Source organism: Scaptodrosophila lebanonensis, unplaced genomic scaffold (genome assembly GCF_003285725.1).
Source record: "Scaptodrosophila lebanonensis strain 11010-0011.00,11010-0021.00 unplaced genomic scaffold, SlebRS2 tig00001412-arrow-pilon, whole genome shotgun sequence".
Taxonomy (NCBI): domain Eukaryota; kingdom Metazoa; phylum Arthropoda; class Insecta; order Diptera; family Drosophilidae; genus Scaptodrosophila; species Scaptodrosophila lebanonensis.
Window position 1 is genome coordinate 1,397,641 of NW_022060739.1, and position 19,447 is coordinate 1,417,087.

The window sequence follows — 19,447 nt, forward strand, 5'->3', positions numbered from 1 at the left end:
TTAAGGACATATAACAAATATATAAAGCAGGGCATGCAAACAAACAAAACGCTAGCGTCTGCTGCTACTGAAAAATAACAAAATCAAAAGGATTTTGCGTATAAGTTGCAAATTAAGTTGCCGCCATCGTCGTCGTCGTCGTCGTTGTTGTATTTGTCGGTTGCCTCGCAGCGAGCAGCAGGGACACACTTGTGCTTATGATATCCTTTTGGCCTTGCGGCTACATTGACGACAACAACAACAACAACAACAGCAGCAGCAGCAGCAGCAGCAAGTTTTTTCTTTTTATGCACACGCTTCCTATTTTCACTGTTGACGGCGTTGGCAAGAAGAGAATTTTGTTATTACGCTGACATTCTTATTTATTTTCGCATTTATTTTATTTTTTGTGTGCTGCTTAAGCGGCACATCTGCAGGGGGTGGGGGGTAAGTCTTGGAGCTTTTATCAGGCAGCTAACATCGGCAGTTTAGCTCTCGCTTGCCACATGTGTGGCTGCCACTGCTGCTGTTGCTTTTTCTAAACGGCTAAAAATCCTTTAATTGAGTGCACACTTATGCCAAACACAGAGGAACACACACACACACACACTCATGCACACAAATATATGTACATATATACATATGTAGTTGTGAGTGTGTGTGTGCTTGCAGTGGCTGGCGTTGCTTTCGAGTTCGCCATGCTTCATGCCTTTTTATGCGCTTTTAGCGCCATTATCCTTTTACGATTATCGCTGCCAAAGCGAATTGACTGTTTGACTTTCAATTGAAATTTTGCATTAAAGCTCAATGGCTTAACCCCTTCAAATTATGCAATAACGTGCCCAGAGAGAGAGACACACACACACACACACACACACACAGGCACACACACAGAAAAAGAGACAGATAGGGAATGGGAATGGGTGAAAGCCCCATTATAGTTCCGGCTGTTGGAAATTCAAAATGGCAGGCAGCAGTTACTGGCAGTGGCATCGAAATTCAGCCAATTAGCGCGCATTGCTCATACGCCGCGTTTGTCACACACACACACACACACTTAACTGCAGCTCACTGTGCATGTGTGTGTGTGCGGCAAGCTCGCTCACTCGCATAGCGGAAACGGAAGTTGTAAGGGGATTTTCAATTTGCAATCGAACTGATTTTTGGCTTGCCTCGTCTTCTATTTTTTTTCCCTTCTCTGTCTCTCTCTCTGCGCTCATTTTATGGCTGGTTTCGTTTGGTGGCTGCCACAGTGCTTCAATGCTCCATAGCTGCGGGCTGTTGGCTGTTGGCTGCTGGCTTGTGGAAAGGCAGTGCGGAAATGTAATCATTGCCTTTTGCACTCACTGCTTATCGGCAAAGTCAAACGTACACACCAACACCAACACCAGCACAGACACAAAGAAGCGGGAGGACGAGGATGACGACGTTTATACTTACATTTAATTTCCACTAATTGAATCGAAATCGATCTCTGCATTTTTTTTTGTTCAGCTCAAAGTACGACTATATGGGATGAGAAGTAGGTGGCTAAGTGGGCGTGACTTCGTAGCGTATATACTCGTATATAAACTTTTCGTATAAATCAATGAATTTTGTCGACATTTGGCGTGCGAAGAAATTAACCAACGGAACGTGGCTAAAGGATTAAGCACTGGATGGGTGGGAAACTCATTATGGATTATGAGGCAGGAAGGCGGTTTAAAACTTTCTGGGCCAGATAGATGATGGGGTTTATTATTAGACCAGAGCACAGCTATTAATAAAAGTCCTTCTCAATGAGGCATTGTAAGTTTTTGACTAATTACGAGCATTCATTTGGCGCTGTCAGAAATGTTCAAGCGATGCGGCTTTAAGGTTACAAAGACATCTAGTTAGATCGGTTATCCAAGCTGCAACTATTTGCTTCAATAAATATAAATAAATTGTTGTAAAGATTGAAGAGCAGCTGGACTGGATATATGTATGTATGTACATATGTTGACGAAGAACAACGAAGAGTGGTGATTAAGGAGCTTATCGCCACCTATGTAAGTATGCCGAAGAAGCAATAGAAGAATTTCTGATCGTAAGATACGATCTTTGTCAAAAACTTTGTCATGTCTTTGTCATTCAAAACTTATTTCAATTGAAGCTTGCCGTAAAAAAGTCCAACTCTTACGGCAACATCAATTTTTGAAGTGAAACTACTTGTGTAATGTGTAACGAGACCATCTAAACCATGAAATGTAAACAAACTTGGTGTTCTCCAATTGGTCAAAACACATTGGTGTACTTTAAAATAAACTCGCAATCGTTAGCAATTGATTTGTCTTCCGCTTAATTATGCCTTCATGGAATGTAAGTCTTGATTTTTAAGTGTCCCCATTTCTTGTGGTAATGGACTTTCCAGAAATATTTTTAATGCGAAATACAACTGCGTTGTCAGAGTTTCTTCAAAGCTGGATTGGCAACCATCGATGACAGCGGGCTTTCTATCTATTTTGTAGCGTGTTTTATAGCTATTTATAGCGTTGTTTCTAGCAGTTTTCCAATTATATATTTTTAGTGAGGTTTTTTAGACATTTTCTGGCGAGGTATTTTGAGCGGATTTTCTACCCTTTCTCTGGCTACTAATAATTGTTTTTCTTGTTATTTTTTTTAGCGGGTTTTCTAGCTAGTAATAGTGGTTTTTAGGCCATTTTAAAGCGAATTTTTAGGGAGTTGGTGCTGGGTATTTAAGAGTTGAACCCGTTGAAATATAGCATTCCTATCGTGTTCAATTTTTTGAGTTAATGCGAGACCCCAAAGCAATGGTAGAAAAATAATTTCTATGCCGTAAGCTCAGCAGTATTTGCTTCAGAAAATGTGGAAAAGGAACTTCTTCGATCATTTTGAAGATATCTCCAGCAATTAGACAGGGTGGAGGAATTCTAATAGTACACTTTTCATATAAACAACAATCTCAAAGACAGTTTATTTATTTCGCTGCTTGTGTGGCTCAGAATAGTCATTTGTGGAGAGAAAATGTACATACTTGTAAGTTGCCAAAAGATTGTCCAATAACTGGTAACGCACACATTTGTAGGCATCAGTAATACAATTCTATATTTTCCTCGAGATGCTTAAAGGTTTTCACGATAGTGTCATACAACTGATTAAGCTCCTCTTCGATGGCCGCCTGCCCCTCCTTTGGATTCTTAAACTTCATAGTGGACAGCTGGTACATTATTTTACCGGTCCGCTCCCGAATGACACCCCAAGTGACGCGCAACTCCTGGCCCGCTGTATTCTTTACAGCTTCCAAAGCACAGCGATGGAAGGCCATCATGTTGCGCAGCATCGCCACCGTTTTATAGAAGGGACATAGGGCGTCGTAGTCGCTGTACGAATTTTGCTGCAGGAAGTCGTCCTTGAGCATTTTGGCCACCTCCAGTGTGATTTTGTCCGACTCGGTAAGCGAGGTTTTGCCCACAAGCTGTACAATTTCGGAGAGGTCCTCCTCCTCCTGCAAAATTTGCTTGGCCCGTGCTCGCAGCTCTATAAACTCGGGATGGGTCTCTTCATAGTAAGGTTCCAGAGCTCGAATATACTTGGAGTAGGATTGCAACCAATTGACGGAGGGAAAATGCTTACGTTGTGCCAACTTCTTGTCCAGTCCCCAGAATACTTGCACGATGCTGAGCGTAGCCGAGGTAACGGGATCGGAGAAGTCCCCACCGGGTGGCGACACAGCGCCCACAATTGAAATGGAACCGTCACGTTCCGGATTTCCCAGGCAACGTACACGACCCGCTCGCTCGTAGAAGGAAGCGAGACGCGCTCCCAAATAGGCCGGGTACCCCGCATCAGCCGGCATTTCAGCCAATCGTCCCGAAATTTCACGCAAAGCTTCGGCCCAACGAGATGTGGAATCAGCCATCATGGCCACATGATAACCCATATCGCGAAAGTACTCCGAGAGCGTAATTCCCGTATAGATGGAAGCCTCACGTGCCGCCACAGGCATGTTGGAGGTGTTCGCCACCAATGCCGTGCGCTTCATGATCGATTCATTTTTGCCATTGACCTCGACGGTGAGTTCCGGAAAATCGCGTAATACTTCGGACATTTCATTGCCCCGTTCGCCGCAGCCTACATAGATGATCACCTGGGAGTTGGAGTACTTCGATAGGGCTTGCGCGATGACTGTCTTTCCGCATCCGAATGCACCCGGTATGGCCGTAGTGCCGCCCTGGACACAGGGAAAGAATGCGTCGAGTACACGCTGTCCCGTCAGCAAAGGGTGGGCGCCGGGCAGCTTGTCGACAACGGGACGGCTGCGTCTCACTGGCCACACCTGTAGCATGGTGTGGCGCGTCACCTTATCCTCGTACTCAGTTTCCAGTACGACATCCTCCACTTTATAGTGTCCTGCCGGCGCCAACCACTTGACGCGTCCCTGGCTTCGTGGTGGCAACATTAGGCGATGTTCCAGCATAGAGTTCTCATGTACTGTGGCATAGATATCCCCACCGGTCAGGGTGTCATTCGTAGTTAGACGCTCCGGCGAAAAGTCATAGGAAATATTGCGTGGCAGACTCTTGATGTCTATACCCTTGGGCACATAAATGGACTTGGTTAATTCGTTAATGGTGCGCAACGGGCGCTGTATGCCATCGAATATGCTGCCCATAATGCCGGGGCCCAGCTCCACGGATAGCGGCTTGCCCGTCTGATAGACGGGGTCGCCCACACTGACGCCAGATGTGTCTTCGTACACCTGAATGGTGGCCATATCGCCTTCGAGTCGGATTATTTCGCCCACCAAATGGAAGTGTCCCACACGCACCAGCTCGTACATAGCAGCGCCAGCCATTTCCTCGGCATTGACGACCGGACCGGAGACGCCAAAAACACGGCCCATGTGCTCCTCTTCAATGAAGAACTTTTGATTACTATATTGTTCGTCCAGCTGTTCCTCGAGCTCCTCGGCCGACTTCACCTCTTCTACATCTACGAAGGAAGTGTTCGTGGAGATGTCGGTGTAGATGGGGGACGCGGGATCCGGGCAATAACAACTTGGTGGAGCTGGACACATGTTGGTTTCGGGTAGATGGCTGAATTGAAGAATAAACTAAAATTTTGTTCTCTCATATAAATATGGTATTTATCGTAATTTTTGCTGGATTTGTTGTGAACGAACTACTGACAGCATAGGAAAGGGCAGTGTGAGAGAGAGAGAGAGAGCGTTAGGGGAAGGGCTATAAATCAACGGCCACTTACATGAAATGTATTGATTGTTTTTATTGTTTGCACTTTATTCGTACATTTAATATTTCATCATTCTTTAAATATTTACATAAATTTAACAAACAAACAAGGAGAACAAAAATGACTTTCGACAAATAATCAGGAATTTCCATTCATTAAACAATAATACTATTTATGTGTGCGTTTATAACTGTGTCTTTATGTGCGGCTTGTTGTGTGTATACGACGTATACGTATATATGTATGTATATGTGTATGTGTAATGGAAGTACATAGAAGGACGTTAGTTACTTGTTGGCCGTGAACGAAGCACGAGTAGAGACCGGGAATGTTAGTTCAATTCTCACGCTTCGGATGGCAAACCAAACAAAAATGGATGGCTTGGAATGTTAACGGTATTTGTAAGCTCAAAGCTTGGAATTTTCTCGCACGGAATTTTGACGGAATAGTACACAGTGTACGTTTTTTGCCATTTTAAAAGTTAACTATATAACAAATATAAGATTAGTGTTAAATTAAAGCAATTGTGTGCTCTAATCCTCCAGATTTCTGAAGGCCTGCTGCAGGTCTTCGTGCAACTGCTCAAAGTCAGCCTTGATCTTGGCCTCACCATCCTTGACGGGGTCCTGAAAACAAGCGCCAAAAATATTGAAATAGTTATGGTTTCAGAGTTTCTTTTTTTGATAGAGTTTGACACATACCTTGAATTTCATTGAAGACAACTGGTACATAATATTGCCCATAGCCTCACGTATGACGTTCCAGGTGATCTTGTTCTCAGACTGAGCCGTTGACTCAACGGAGTGGCGCGCCAAGTCGTAGAAATCAATAATGTTCTTTAGCATACCGACGGTCTTGTAGAAGGGGCAGAAACGATCGTATGAAGAGTACGAGTTCTGTTGCAAGAAATCGTCCTTAAGCAGCTTGGCCACCTCAAGTGTGATCTTGTCGGTTTCAGCCAGCGATGCCTTGCCGACCAATTGCACAATTTCAGACAAATCCTCTTCCTCTTGCAGAATCTCTTTGACCTTGGTACGCAGTGGCACAAACTCGGGGAAGTTCTTGTCATAAAAATCATCCAAAGCACGCATGTACTTCGAATAGGAGATGAGCCAGTTAATGGAGGGGAAATGCTTGCGCTGGGCCAACTTCTTGTCCAAACCCCAGAACACTTGGACAATACCGAGGGTAGCGGAGGTGACGGGATCGGAGAAATCACCACCAGGTGGTGATACAGCACCGACAATAGAGACAGAGCCCTCACGTTCGGGATTACCCAAGCACTTAACGCGACCGGCACGCTCGTAGAAGGAGGCCAGACGTGCACCCAGATAGGCGGGGTAGCCGGAATCGGCAGGCATTTCAGCGAGACGACCTGAAATTTCACGCAAGGCTTCGGCCCAACGGGAGGTGGAATCAGCCATCATGGACACGTTGTAACCCATATCACGGAAGTATTCGGAGAGGGTGATGCCTGTGTAAATGGAAGCTTCACGAGCAGCGACAGGCATGTTAGATGTGTTAGCGACCAGGGCGGTACGCTTCATGATGGACTCGGTCACACCATCGATTTCGACAGACAGTTCGGGGAAATCACGCAATACTTCAGACATTTCGTTACCACGCTCACCGCAACCGACATAGATGATAACATCGGAGTTGGAGTACTTGGAAAGGGCCTATCAAAGAAAACAAAGTTGTAATGTATTGTAGAGCACATATTTTTTAGAAGGTCTCACCTGTGAGATGACAGTCTTGCCGCAACCGAAAGCACCGGGAATAGCAGTGGTACCACCTTGGACGCAGGGGAAGAGGGAATCGAGCACACGCTGACCGGTCAACAGTGGGTGATTGGCGGGAAGTTTCTCAGTGACTGGACGTGGCTGACGCACGGGCCACACTTGCAACATAGTGTGCTTGGTGATCTCACCATCAAACTCCGTCTCCAGGACAACATCATCGACCTTGTAATTGCCAGGGGGCGCAATATAACGCACGGTACCCTTGCCGCGAGGATTCACAATCATCTTGTGCTTCACCAGAGTGTTCTCGTGCACCAGACCGTACAGATCACCACCGGTAATGTGGGAGCCAACTTTCACGTGCAGTGGGTTAAACTCCCAGGACTGAGTACGCGACAAACAGGGCACGTTCACGCCTTTGGGTATGTAAATGGACTGGGTCAACTCGTTGATGTCCTTCAGTGGACGCTGAATACCGTCGAAAATGCTGCCCATAATACCGGGGCCCAACTCTACTGACAGGGGCTTGCCAGTACGTAACACGGGATCACCGACTGTGACGCCCGAGGTTTCCTCGTACACCTGAATGGTGGCCATGTCACCCTCCAGACGAATAATCTCGCCCACCAGTTCGTAGTAGCCGACGCGCACCAACTCGTACATAGCAGAGCCAGACATGCACTCCGCCGTGACGACTAGTGGAAGATGGCTTGCATTAATATCGCTTTCTTGTGGAGTGCGCGCAATTTTGAAGGACTGCTGCGCTACTTACCAGGACCGGAGACAGCGTAGACACGTCCATATTTGGACTCATGCTCCTCGTCATCGAAACGCTTCAGATTGGACATTTTGTTTTATTTTGCTGTACAACTGCAATAGAAATGGAAGGAGCATTTAGTTTGTTGGCTTTTCTTGTCGCTTTTATACCCTAGTAGTTTAATGAGGTATATGAGGTTATCCAGGAGTTGTGTGATCATCAGACTTTCTGTGTGAAGAACGAGTTTTTTCAAGCTACAAATAGCACAAATTCCTACTTGTTTAGAAATCGCAGGTGTTAAGTATTTAAATGTTTCAGAAAGGGAAAATACTTTTAATGAATTTGTTGAATCGGCAGTTAGTTGATAAGTGCATAGTACAAACATATTTAGATCAAGCTTGCTTAAGCAAGTTTATCCTTGAATAAAAAATTTCATTAGGAAACTCCTGGTTTTTGTGATGCCACGAAGCTATAATAAAGTGAATAGAGTGTATTCCATAGTTGGGCGCTCGAGTAGAAAACTCCTGTTGGTTTTTATTTTATTTTATGTTTGCACAAGATAAAAAAATGCCCTTATCAATAGTGGGTGAAATTAAACTGGTTAGTTGGGTGGCTGCTCTGCTTTGTGATGTCAGCTGACGTGAGTCGGCAGCAATGGCTCTTGGAGTTTCCTCAACATTTATTTTTTTTGAACTCACTTGTGTGCGGCTTGGCAGTAATTATTTTAGTGCTATTTAGTGGCAATGTTTTAAAAATTTCGCAGCCACACAACTCCCACAAATTCAGTTCAGTAGTGGCACGCACATACGAGTAAAAAATGTAGAAAAGAGCTTTAATTTCACGTGACAAAGCTTTGTCAAGTTCGAAGTGGTTGGAAAACTAAGACGACGACGAAAATTCCAGAGCGTAAGAGGGAGTACTCAGAGAAGGCGCATTAATTGAAAACTAGTTTCAAATGAGACTCAAGAAAGGGCAACAATGCAAGCGAGAAAAAAGACTGTTTTTTCAGTTTTTTAATTAAAGAAACATGCGGGTGCATTTAGATATACAAGTTCTGTATGTTATCTACAATTGGTATTGTATAGCACTCGCTCTCTGGGCCGCTCTCTTTTTCTGCCACTCCATGCTCTCTCGCACATTCGAACTCGAAAATTTGACAATTGGCTTTGACGTTGATCACAAGACTACTGTCAATGTTGTCAGCTGACAAATAAAAAATGCAGACGATTTGGAGCTACCAAAGCGGGGCTCTAATGGACAGTTAGCCATCCACCATGTTGGATTTTTGACTTTTCAATTGAAATGCAATTTTTTCCATACAAGTGTTAATGCATTTGTTTGTCTGTGATAACGCATAATCACAAGACCACGGCAGCAGGCATGACGGCGAGGTCAGCTGACAAGGCATTTTTTATTTTTTCGCGACATCCAATTGGAAAGTTTTACACGCGATTTTCGCAAAACATAATTGGCAGATTACAGATTTTACAGTTATACACTCCAATAGGTATTTCATTAATTTACTTGTACTTTTGTTTGTCCATTAGGGCGCACCTGCGTGCACTGTATTATCTAATAAATTAGATCGTAGATATATATCGTCTGCAAACAATTCGGCTGCAATTTTATTTTTTTTTTAACTTTTTTAATTCACTAATCTAACGGGCACAGAAACTAAATGTAATTTCTTGTGTGTAATAATTGAGTAATTCTGTAATTTGTTTTTTTGCTTGCTTACTTTTTTTCTGTGTCTACACTTCGCGCTTTGCTGCTGCGAACGAATGCTGCTCTACACTCCAACAGAACTAAAACCGACTAAACTGACTGAGCGACGATGTTGACGCTCGCACTTCGAAAAGTTCCAAGCGAGCGTGATTATGGTTGTTGTTGTTGTTTTTGCTCTTGCTATCATTGGAATGTGTGAAGTTGATCGTGCGTTGAGCTTTCGTCGGAGCTTTGCGGCAACAGCTTTGGCTTTTTCACGCACCATCGATAGATCTTGAAGCTTCTTATCGAATGCGTAGTAGCGAGCAGCGCTGCCTGACTGATAGAGTAGTACTTGGTTATTTACATACATATATTGAGCGCTCTGATGTTGGCTTTAATTTTGTAACTGTTTACTGAGGGTTTTTCTAAGTGCCGTTTATTCATTTTAGTTTTAGTTAAAATATTTTAAAAATAGACAAGGTTTAGGCAAATAATGTCTAAATAGGACAAATGTAAATTTTATTTTAATAATATTGAATAATGTGATAATATAAAAGAAAAGCATTTAGAGACGTTTATCCAGTCATATGGACGAACATCGATTTCTCCCATCATTCTTATTGCAATTTAACTTATGAACATACTTAAATACTTTATGGTGTCAAAGATTCTTCCTTCGGTCTCAAAAAGTTTGTGTATATCAGATTAATCCAGAAAAAGAACGAGAATTTAAAATTTTTGGAGAACGTAATACATAAAACATAATACTTTTTGATCGTAGTTTCGTTACTATTTGGTATTGATTTAAGTAAAAAATTCTTCATTTTTTGAGTGTGTATGTGGAAGTCAACAGTTTACCGACAAAATCAAAATCGAATCTTAAACAGCAGCCAGTAATACTCGTATTGTGCACGACTTTATTGTTTAGTTAGTTAGTTAGTGAGTGCTGGGCAGGCTAAAAACAAGTGGATTCCATCCGTTGCTATAGTTGGTACACAACTTTGATTAAAATTTGACAAAGATACATACATATATGTATGTACTACATACATATCTTTTTGTTGTGTTCGCTTTTGTTTTCCAGCGCTTTTTTGTATAACCAATCAGCGGCGTGTCGTAAAAATGATGAACGTGCATCTGAAAAAAAAAAAACCGAAGCAAGTCTAATTGGAATCAGAGTGGGAGCGGGAAGCAGGGCAGAATACATTCTGATGCATTTCCTTTTTTTTGCACACGCTGGCATCAAAAGTGGCAAGTACAAGAACTAAAACCATTGCTTACAATGTAATGTAGTCGATTGCTCCGGGTTGGCAGCATCTTTGCATAACTTATAAACCGATGACGTCGACAACGGGCACTGCTCGGCATTTGCATAATAAGAAGGGCAGCTGAAATGGTTTGCTGCAATTGGCGGGGGGTGAGGGTGGCGGCCCTCCCTTTCTCTAGCAGACTCTAGCACTTTGGAGATTTGTCTTTGGCGGGCAATGCGCCAATAAGCGACATGCTCGTACATACTTGCAAACAAAGAGCAGAGTAGTGCATCTAGAGATGAGGATGTTGCGAAATTTCCAATCACGAGATATCGCATTTTCAAAAGAAACATTAAACTATTAGGCTAGGGAGCAATAATAAGCCAAATTTATCAGCACCAACATAGTAGTGCCATCTGTTTGTCCATCAGACAGTATGATCGCTGCGTTTATAAATACTTTGGCAGCTAGAGATTAAAAATTTTGCATAATAGTTGTTCTGTTTAATATATTATATTTATCTATTTATCTTATATTTAAGTCGTGCATATTGGTTTTGCAAATTGTTTGAAATTTAATCTTTAAATAAGTAAGAATTTACTTTGTGCTTTTTGAAATATAAGTATATAACCTAAATATACTGTTATCTGAAATAAATTAGATTAAACTTATAGAAAATTACAATAACAGCTTAACTAGTCTCATTACTATTTTTGTGCAGGAATAAAGAAAACATTAAAAAAATTTATGGGAATAGAAGTAGTATAATGGATTTATGTTCCATCAAGAATGTCAACGAGAACTTCAATTATAGGATACAAAAATTTCATTGCCATTAAATGTTATTTTAGAAAAAAAGAAAAATAGGAATACTTATATAATATCTAACCTAGCTTACATTTAAATATATCAAATTTGTTTGTTAGAATTTATTAAAATAAAATAACATATTTATTGGTCATCTCTATTTGTTAAATATTTTTTTATTTAATTTTATACTCAATTGAATGACGCGTTTATATATTTTACGTTAGTTAAGTTAGGTTTGGTTACTGACAAGTAATTTGTTTTCTTAGACGTCAGTACATCCTCTCGGATGTATACACCTTGGCTAAACATCCTTTCAACGGTGATAGAGAATGCTGGACTGCATAGATTTTTCCTGCGACCAGTCTGGAAGGCTTTCTTGTCTTGGATATGTGTCTGAAATATAGAACAGCATAATTATGTTAACAATTAAGCTGTTATGTATTGTAGACGTATATTAATTTGATTTCATATTAATTTGAATAAGGCATTTATTTCTTATATGTTAGTTCTGTAGATGTGTGCACATATTACAAGTTTGATTTTATATTGCATTACATTGTACACTTAATTGTGTGTTTTTATGGTAGATTGGTTGCAAAAAAAAACCGTGTAAAAAAAGACATTGATCGTAGGTGATTGGTTCCAGGTCTCTAAAACCTATTAAAATTGGTGAAAAACAAGGATTTTTAAGAATAATTGTTCGTCATGTTTATTTTATTAAGTCACATATATACTTGGTATTTACACAATCATAGTTATTAAAGAAAAAAAGATGTGCACTCTAGCTTAAAAGTATGAAATGTAAATTAAATGTATGACAAGTTCAGGAACTAAAAACAATTATGTTCGTACTATGTAAAACCGCTTTGTTGTTAACAAATAAAATAGGTTATTCATTTTTTATGGTAAACAAAATTAAAAAAAAAATTTAATTGATATTCATAAATACAGGAACACAAAATTTTATTGCTGTCATTATCAGTTACTCGAATTCGCTTGCTTCGAATGCGTATGAAATCACTATTTTTGATGAAATAATATTGAACTGGACTTTATATTGCTAGTTCGGCACCAACATTTTTAACAGTGAACTCTGTTTTGAGCTGTTGTTGGCCAATTGTTGCTGCCTCTTTGAATAATTATTTGTAACGACCCATACAAGAATGGTTTCTAGCTATTTGTGAGATGTGTGTGTTTTTTTTAATTTGTCTTGTGTTATTTTAAATCGTGCTAAATGGAATAGGATCGCGTAACAAAATTTAAAGTTTTATATTTTCTAACCGTGTTAAATCAAAACCGTGTTAAAACAGAATTAGGTGTTGTTTATACTCTTCCCATATTTCGCTCTCTTTTCCGTTCTTTTTTGAACTATAGAGATTCCAAATACAGCGAGAATGCACTCTACAAGTATTCTAGATTGAGTTTTGAATTGTTAGAGCAAATAGTTCGTCACGTTGCTTTCTCATCTTCATTCAACAAAATAATATATTTACGTATGCATGCATGTACTTGTCTCGTGTGTGTAGGTAGCTGTTTGCTGACGGCATTTGTGTCAAATGCAGAGAGCTATCAGCACCAGCATCTAAGCTTTTTGTTCGCATGAGTGGTACTGCAGTTTTTAAAATTTGTTCTGCATTTGACAGACAGCGTCGAGGCGATATTCTGCCCACATTTGTATCTACAAATAAGTATACATACATCTGTGTGCACTCGTATGTATGTATGTAGGTTTTGTTGCTCCGGCCATTTAGTAATAACTCCATTTAGTGTAGATTGAGTTTATGCATGGGCCGATGGCCCATTGTCCGTTGCCAATGTCCGCGCTATCCGCTCGTGGCTCACTCAATAAATTCATTTGCCGTTGTTACATACTGGTGTTGCTGTTGTTGTTGTTGCTGCCTCGGCGTTGCTAATCTTGTTGCGCATTGCCATAATTTTCAATTTACATGCACCCAGCCCCCTGACCCAGCTCACCAGGCCACCGGCCCACAACACACCCAGAGGAGCGCCGAGGATGCTGTTGTTGATGTTGATGTTGCTGTTGTTCTTGTTGTTGCCGGCGCTAATATTGGTCACAATAAATTAAGTGAAATAGTCGGGAAGCGAGTGAAGCGGGAGCGTGCGTACGCCTCGGCCATTTCGGGTGCGCGCTCGTTGCCATTCGCCTGATTATAGCCTCTAACTGTATGTTGCATGCATCATGGCTCCTCTTCCTCCTACACTGAGCAAATAGCTATTATCATGAAAATTCCTTAAGCAAATGTATTTTATTATACAAAAAACAATCCATGCCACAACCTTATATTGCATTCATAATAGCAGTGAAATCTAAAATAAAAGGCAAAGGTTGAACCTATACATTGTCTTAAATTTTAAATATGTTTCAAAGAATCGGGGAATATTTTATACTATTAACAGCTAATGTTCCAAGTAAAACATAATTTTTCTTATTTTCCAAACTACAATATGAAAAGTGTTTACTTAAAAATGGGACATGCTTTTGGTGTTTTATGATCTCAGAAAGTAAATTGTAATTTCCCAATTTTAGAAACTATTCCATAGATACCTTGAAGTTCTTCCAAGGAGTCTTGAAATATATTTTTGTGCTCTGTTGGAATATGTTTCAAAGTATTTAGGAATATTTTATATTAATAGCTAATATTCCAAGCAAATTTTGAAAGTGTTTAATTAAAATTGTAAAATGAATGTTGTTTGATGATCTCAGAGAGTAAATTGTAATTTTCCAATTTTAGAAACTATTCCATACATACCTTGAAGTTCTTCCAGGGACTCTTGAAATATATTTTTCAATTATTGAATATTCTGGACAATTTATCCTCTGCTGGAATCGGACTGTTTTTCCAACTGTAGTTTTCACTCGCCTGCTACTGCAGTGGCATTAACTTGCTGGTGTTGTTGTTGTTGTTGGGCTCCATCGGGACTGACGATGCCCTGATGTCGCCTAAGTGCAACATTTACATTTGCGCTATCATTTGCCATTGGCCCCATGTCCCCATTTCCCCAAGGTTGGGGCTGGACAGCGATGTAGTCTAATCATTGACACATTCATTGATGCATTCGAGCGCGTGTGGCATATTTACGAGCTCGGCTAATTGCCCTAAGCAGGCGCTCAGTTGGACAGTCTAAACAGGCTGCACAGGACGAATAGGATGCTCATGCCTATTACCATGCCACCCACACTGACCGCCACAGCTTATGTGTGCGTATGTGTGTGTGTGTGTGTTTTGCATGTTAGCCTTCAACATTTTGTTGCCTTTAAAATTTAATCAGCTCTTCACGTTTGGCTAGAGGAAAAGCATAAATTACTATTTGTTAATAGCGAAATGTGCTTAAAATTAAATAATTTACTGCGCAAACAACAATGAGAGCAACGGCAACAAAAGCTATAACAGCAACAACAACCGGCAACAACAGCAAACAGTAGCGGTAGCAGCAGAACAATGAAAAGTGTTTTCAACACACATATATGTATATAGTACATACTTATTGCATTAAACAGTATATCTATATGTATGCATATATATTTATATATATGATTATGTGTGTGTGTGGGTATGTGTTTGGGTGCTTAAGCCTGGCGCACATGCAAGCAAAGTGCACTCGAAGCTCACCGCAAAAAACAACAAAAAAAAAAACACAGCCACAGCAACGTCTAAGCAGCAGCTTCAGCCTTTGGCCCAAAACTGCATGCCAACAAAAAACAATAAAGTTTTTCGTGCGCCGCAACAAAAACAACGACGACGACAACAACAACAACAGCACACAACACACACTCAGAGGATTAAACTAATTTGCAAGAACATTGAAAATCCTTTAAAACTGCAGACCAACAACACACGGTCGCACACACACACACACACACATGCAACCAGAAGCAACAACAAATACAAGTACAGTTTAACTTTGAAGAAATGAACTATGCAGCAAAAAGTATGCAACATAAGACAAATTTGGGACTTTCTTTTGCAAGCCAGGGGTCTGGCAACGCCGCGGAAGGTTACAGTACAACTATCGAAAAGAGAGACGTTGCAGTGCAGAGTAGTGTTCAATAAAAAAGATTGGAGCTTATTTAGTTTATAGTGGATTCAATTTTTATTTATCACAAATTCAACTTTATAATGACACTAATTGAAATTAAAATCTAAGCCCAAATATCATCGTTTAAAGGGCTTTAGATTTTGTTACACATTTACTCCATAAGCTATAAAAACAAACTATACATAAAAATAGATAATTAATTAGATAAGGTTTTATTATTAACTAATAATAGATGGACACAAATTTATGAGCCAATTTTTGTGATTGAAATAAAAATATAATCGTTTTTTGTCAAGAGAATTAGATTGAACACAAACTTTTTTGAATAACTTTGATGAATTGTTTTCTTTGCTGAAATGAATTTGACCACAACCTTGCTTAAATTTAATAACGTTTTATCATAATTGTTTTTGTATTCCTTTTTATTTTTCCTCTTTTTATAATATTATTTCCATCATCTGATTCAGATTTAAGATCGAATCTAAAAGGTAATACTTAAAAATGTAAACTACTTGTATATTAAAAATTAATCAATCAAGTATTCCATTTGTTAGTCATCTAGAGAAATTTGATCCAAAATATAGGTATAAAATGAATATACTTGTAGTACTTAAGAGCTGGCAAAAAGCTTATTACTTTTATTTGTATTTATTTTTTCACAGGAAAAGAAATAATTACTTGGTGGGAACAGCTTCTTCGCTGCTGAGATATGAGTTTAGATATGTTCATCTTTTAGAAACTTGAAACATCATCCCAAATATAACTCTATGGTTTTTAACGTCCATTTAAATCAACATATTTCTTTTAATTTCATGCCGCGAAGTATGACTGTTAAGCGCTTGCAGCTCCAGTCAAAGTTCATGAATGCGTGTTTATGGGGTTGTCGTTGTTGGTGTTGATGCTGCGTAAGTGTGTGTGTGTGTGTGTGTCTGTATTGCGCATTTCAACTTAACTGAATTATTAGCCGAGTTATGTGAATTATGATCTCTTAGTCTGATACAGCAGCCACCGACAGAGCACCTCCCCAACCTCTCCTCACTGCTCCTACTGCACTTAGCTACAGCCTGAGCACTTTCGTTAATGCATTTGCCCACTGGCCATGTGGGATTGCAGTGGCTGTTGCCATACTTGCTGCTGCTTCTGCTTCTGTTTCTGCTAAGCTCTTCTCGCTCCTGCTGTTGGTTGGCAAGGCAATTTCAGAACAATAACAAAAACAACCGCAATGAGGCAAGGGGTAAGGGGTTTGAACTATAACCGACTCACCTTACCGCAGCAGGCCACAGAAATAGAAAAGTGTCTGACGACTTGAAGTTGTGCGGTCTGGTTCGATTTTGTGAGCTACATAGTAGTTCCACAGAAAATAGGACGAGCTTTGAGGTGAAAGGCAGATAAAGAATTTGTTTACACACAACAACTAATGGCTGCAATACGTATATTATATCTATGCATTTTTATAGGCTGTTCGTTCACTGTTGCATCCAAAATAAGAACAAAAAACAAACAACATAATTAGGTTGTTGTAAAAATATTACCAATCGCCAAATCGCTAATATGGCATATAACTAGGAATCTATTTTTATTTTATTCAAAAAATAATCAATATTTGATGAGTGTTATTTTGTTGCTAAAATATAATGGTTATTAATTAAATTGTAAAGAAAAATCATTAATCATTAAATTTTTAGAGAAAGAACATAAAGGGAAATTTTAAAATCATTGTATTTATGCAATTAAGAATCCCATAAAGAGCATATTGGTAAATTCCTCGCTTTCTCAAAGTTACTATAAGTGAATAGTTTTTTTTGTTAAAAAAACAAAATAATCATTGTTTTGCGGTCCTTAAAAAAAATACGATAACAATTATATTTCTCTAAAATACCTTTGAATCACTGTTTTAATTATTTATACTGTTTGCATAATAAACAAACAAATATGGAAATTTAAAATGTAAAGAGTAGAGAAAGCCTTAACAGAATAAGAATGCCTTGACTGCATTGTTGGGTCAAATATTTCAAATGGCTCCACTATCGACCATCTTGCTGTCTTAGATCTTAGATTATATATAAATCTGAATTGTAAAATACAGACAATAATTGACCGGAACACGCCAAAAGGCAATCTGTTGTAAAAATACAAAAAGAATAGCTGTTTTGGGCTGTACATGCGCTTGACTAATTAATAATGTGATCTGATTTTTAGAGCAGATAATTCTGTTGTCAATATATAAATAGTAGCAGAAGCAAAGAAATAAAAAGCTATTAGCTAAGTACAAAACGTACATAAATCGGAATATTTGTCGCATATGCAACTATATATTAAGACCATTTGTCTTTGGTTTTAAAAGGAAAATACTTTTATTGACTAAACGAAGTATTTAGATCTAGGAAAGCGCAATAGTGTAAAGGAATTCTAAGCACAGCATCAGCTTTTCTTTAATCTGTTATTGCAGTATAGGTTCATTGATGCACTTACATAGGTGGTTCGAGCCGAACCAAAATAGCTCCGGGGTCTACTAACTTTTATGCTCTATGCACGTATCTTGGCAGGCAAGCAAGCAGGCAGGCGGGCAGGCAGTCAGCTGCCATTCAGTCTGAGGCAAATATTAAACAAAAACACTTTGCAGCCAACACTCCCAACCCCTGCAGTGAGTCCTTTGGCTACTGTGTGTGGCAGAGCTTTTGTTATATTCATGTCGTTGTTATTGCCTTTGTTTGGCACTGCATCCAGTGCTGCTCTTGTTGCTGCCACCAGCACAGCAACAACAACAAAAATACAGACACAGACGCCGAAGGCGACGCTGAAGCCAGTGTTGCCGCAAATCCCAGCAGATTGCACCGTAACTCATCTGCAATAATACAAAAGAAAGGCTTTTAGGCCATAAAGCTGCCGTCCGACCTCAGCTTGAATGTTTCGGCAGTTGGTCTCAGTGCTTGAGCTCCGATTGAAAAGTATGTCTGTGTGAGACTCTTTACGTAAGTGTGGGTGTGTGTCTGCCTGGTGATGATTTATGGCGTAGCGGCAGTTGCTCAGCTCAGCTACAAGGATTAGCATATGAAACCAAACAAAGATGTTTGTCCTTGCGCCATCCATGCGCCTTCTGTGAGTGCGTATGTGCGTGTAAGGCCGGGAAAGGACGAGCCAACTGAGAAAATCGAACCGGAAATGGCTTAAGCAAACAACACAAGGCAACGCCAGAGTGTGTAAAGCTGTTATGCCTTGTATGTGTGTGTGTGCTGTATGTGTGTGTGTGTGTGTGTAATTTGTGTGTTAAGCGTTTGCCGCCTTACCTGGCTCTGCTGACCGAGAGACAGGCTAACGGACCTACGGACTGACTACGCAGTATGCGTAATTAACCTTTGACACTAGTGCGTGCATATGTGTGCGTGTGGACGCAGACACACACACACACACACACACTCGCATTCATAACTCATTTACGTTCACGCTACGTCGCACAGCTCGCACACCTTTTGCAAATTAGTGCTTTCCATCTGATGGCGACGATGAAGACGGCCTCTGGCAATTGAGCTTTGAACTTTGCGCTCAGGGCTTGTAATTGAGCTTAAAATGATGGACGAGGAGGTGGAAGCGAGTATGTAGTTAGACGCGGAGTGGACTTAGAATACTCTGCTGCCAAATAGGGTTATCATAAGTATGATAGAGCTGCTTAATTAACAGCATTCAAATGCATGCGAAATCCATAAACATTTATGCAGCTCCCTTAAGATTCTGGATTGTGAAATTAGAAAACTAAACACACTTACCCTCTTAAGTATAAGATAAACAAGTGTGCAATCTAAAAAGCGCATCATTGTTAATTTAATTTTGTTTTTTACTTATTGCAGAGCATATCTATTATTTTAGCAGCTGTTATTCGATGAAAAACTAGAAAGCTTAGAAGAATACCAAAG

The 19,447-nt window shown here is 40.0% G+C and overlaps 2 protein-coding genes across 2 annotated transcripts; both read right to left on the reverse strand.

Annotated features, from left to right (window-relative positions):
* Positions 1-2,911: 2,911 nt before the first annotated feature.
* On the reverse strand, positions 2,912-5,137 carry LOC115630961 (V-type proton ATPase catalytic subunit A-like). The gene has a single exon (XM_030527536.1). It carries the CDS (start codon positions 5,036-5,038, stop codon positions 3,050-3,052), a length of 1,989 nt encoding a protein of 662 aa, XP_030383396.1. The 5' UTR covers positions 5,039-5,137; the 3' UTR covers positions 2,912-3,049.
* Positions 5,138-5,219: 82 nt separating this feature from the next.
* Positions 5,220-9,552, reverse strand: LOC115630965 (V-type proton ATPase catalytic subunit A). Its single transcript, XM_030527544.1, has 5 exons — positions 9,449-9,552; positions 7,726-7,823; positions 6,951-7,648; positions 5,913-6,890; positions 5,220-5,837 (listed from the first exon to the last, which is right to left on the reverse strand). The coding sequence occupies exons 2-5, from the start codon at positions 7,799-7,801 to the stop codon at positions 5,745-5,747; spliced, it is 1,845 nt and encodes a 614-aa protein (XP_030383404.1). The 5' UTR covers positions 7,802-7,823; positions 9,449-9,552; the 3' UTR covers positions 5,220-5,744.
* Between the last annotated feature and the right edge of the window lie 9,895 nt (positions 9,553-19,447).

Excerpts from the sequence above, each read along its gene's own strand:
- LOC115630965 (XM_030527544.1), bottom strand. The coding sequence starts at position 7,801 with ATGTCCAATCTGAAGCGTTTCGATGACGAGGAGCATGAGTCCAAATAT. Across the intron at positions 7,649-7,725 it reads CTACGCTGTCTCCGGTCCTG|TCGTCACGGCGGAGTGCATG; the intron begins GTAAGTAGCGCA and ends ATCTTCCACTAG. Across the intron at positions 6,891-6,950 it reads GCAAGACTGTCATCTCACAG|GCCCTTTCCAAGTACTCCAA; the intron begins GTGAGACCTTCT and ends TTTCTTTGATAG.
- LOC115630961 (XM_030527536.1), bottom strand. The coding sequence starts at position 5,038 with ATGTGTCCAGCTCCACCAAGTTGTTATTGCCCGGATCCCGCGTCCCCC.